General features: G+C 46.4%; 1 protein-coding gene across 1 annotated transcript; it reads left to right on the forward strand.

The window, feature by feature from the left end:
• The first annotated feature begins 503 nt into the window (after window positions 1-503).
• On the forward strand, window positions 504-1,637 carry LOC137283891 (protein qua-1-like). The gene has a single exon (XM_067815566.1). It carries the CDS (start codon window positions 504-506, stop codon window positions 1,635-1,637), a length of 1,134 nt encoding a protein of 377 aa, XP_067671667.1.
• The last annotated feature ends 441 nt before the right edge of the window (window positions 1,638-2,078 follow it).

Below are 2,078 nucleotides of genomic sequence, written 5' to 3' on the forward strand. Positions count from 1 at the left end.
GGCCGAATACATGATATAAAATGTATAATATCTAATTATGTTGGGCTGAATACATGATATAAAATATATAATATCTAATTATGTCGAGCCGAATACATGATATAAAATATATAATATCGAATTATGTTGGGCCGAATACATGATATAAAATATATAATATCAAATTATGTTGGGCCGAATCAAGCTTGTATCAGAGAAGTATTTTCCACTGTTCAGTCAAGGTTGGAGTACTTGCACATGAAAAGTATCTGATTCTACATTACTTTCTGGAATTGGCAACTAGATAAGTTTTGTTCAAGGCTACGAAATTAAAGATGAAGGTAGTTCCGTCAGTGATGATACAAACAATAAATACATCAACCTGTGGTTATACAAAGTCAAGGTACAGCTGTAAGATGGGGCCATGACTCTCCAAGGCAGACAAGCAGTGGGGTTGTAGGAATGATTCTGCTTTGGATTCTCCAAGGGGATGCAAGCAGTGGGTTTGTGAGAATGATTCTGCCATGGGTTGTGGGAATGATTCTGCCATGGGTTGTGGGAATGATTCTGCCATGGGTTGTGGGAATGATTCTGCCATGGGTTGTGGGAATGATTCTGCCATGGGTTCTCCAAGGGAAGATAAGCAGTGGGGTTGTGGGAATGATTCTGCCATGGGTTCTCCAAGGGGAGGCAAGCAGAAGGGTTGTAGGAATGATTCTGCCATGGGTTCTCCAAGGGGAGGCAAGCAGAAGGGTTGTAGGAATGATTCTGCCATGGGTTCTCCAAGGGGAGGCAAGCAGTGGGGTTGTGGGAATGATTCTGCCATGGGTTCTCCAAGGGGAGGCAAGCAGAAGGGTTGTAGGAATGATTCTGCCATGGGTTCTCCAAGGGGAGGCAAGCAGAAGGGTTGTAGGAATGATTCTGCCATGGGTTCTCCAAGGGGAGGCAAGCAGAAGGGTTGTAGGAATGATTCTGCCATGGGTTCTCCAAGGGGAGGCAAGCAGAAGGGTTGTAGGAATGATTCTGCCATGGGTTCTCCAAGGGGAGGCAAGCAGTGGGGTTGTGGGAATGATTCTGCCATGGGTTCTCCAAGGGGAGGCAAGCAGAAGGGTTGTGGGAATGATTCTGCCATGGATTCTCCAAGGGGAGGCAAGCAGAAGGGTTGTAGGAATGATTCTGCCATGGGTTCTCCAAGGGGAGGCAAGCAGAAGGGTTGTAGGAATGATTCTGCCATGGGTTCTCCAAGGGGAGGCAAGCAGAAGGGTTGTAGGAATGATTCTGCCATGGGTTCTCCAAGGGGAGGCAAGCAGAAGGGTTGTAGGAATGATTCTGCCATGGGTTCTCCAAGGGGAGGCAAGCAGAAGGGTTGTAGGAATGATTCTGCCATGGGCTCTCCAAGGGGAGGCAAGCAGAAGGGTTGTAGGAATGATTCTGCCATGGGTTCTCCAAGGGGAGGCAAGCAGAAGGGTTGTAGGAATGATTCTGCCATGGGTTCTCCAAGGGAAGATAAGCAGTGGGGTTGTGGGAATGATTCTGCTTTGGATTCTCCAAGGGGAGACAAGCAGTGGGGTTGTGGGAATGATTCTGCAATGGGTTCTCCAAGGGGAGGCAAGCAGAGGTTTTGCGGGCATAATTCGGCCATGGGCTGTCCAAGGTGAGACAAGCAGTGGGGTTGTGGGGACGATTCTGCCATGGGTTCTGCAGGGGAAGACAAGCAGTGGGGTTGTGGGAATGATTCTGCTTTGGATTCTCCAAGGAGAAACAACATGCAGGAGGTTCTGGAGATGTTTCTGTGTCAGTGTTTCCAGGATCTCACAAAGCGGCCTCATCACTTGAACCATGGAAAGACTGTTCCCTCAGCCCAGTTCGGCTGTGCATCCATAATACAATCAGTTTACAATTCATGCAACATACTTAATATCATAATTATGACCAAACCACAGAAAAAGACTCTAAAAGACAAACAGTCTACACATGTGTTTGTCATGCATTCTTTAGAGTCCAACTTTCAAAACTTTCCCACAATCAAACCTCACACAAAAAACAGGGTTTTTTTAAATCTACACAAATCTTATGAACAGACAATCTGCACGTTTTGT

This window comes from Haliotis asinina, chromosome 5, assembly GCF_037392515.1.
Source record: "Haliotis asinina isolate JCU_RB_2024 chromosome 5, JCU_Hal_asi_v2, whole genome shotgun sequence".
NCBI lineage: Eukaryota > Metazoa > Mollusca > Gastropoda > Lepetellida > Haliotidae > Haliotis > Haliotis asinina.

Coding starts and splice junctions, on each gene's coding strand:
- LOC137283891 (XM_067815566.1), top strand. CDS start 504: ATGGGTTGTGGGAATGATTCTGCCATGGGTTGTGGGAATGATTCTGCC.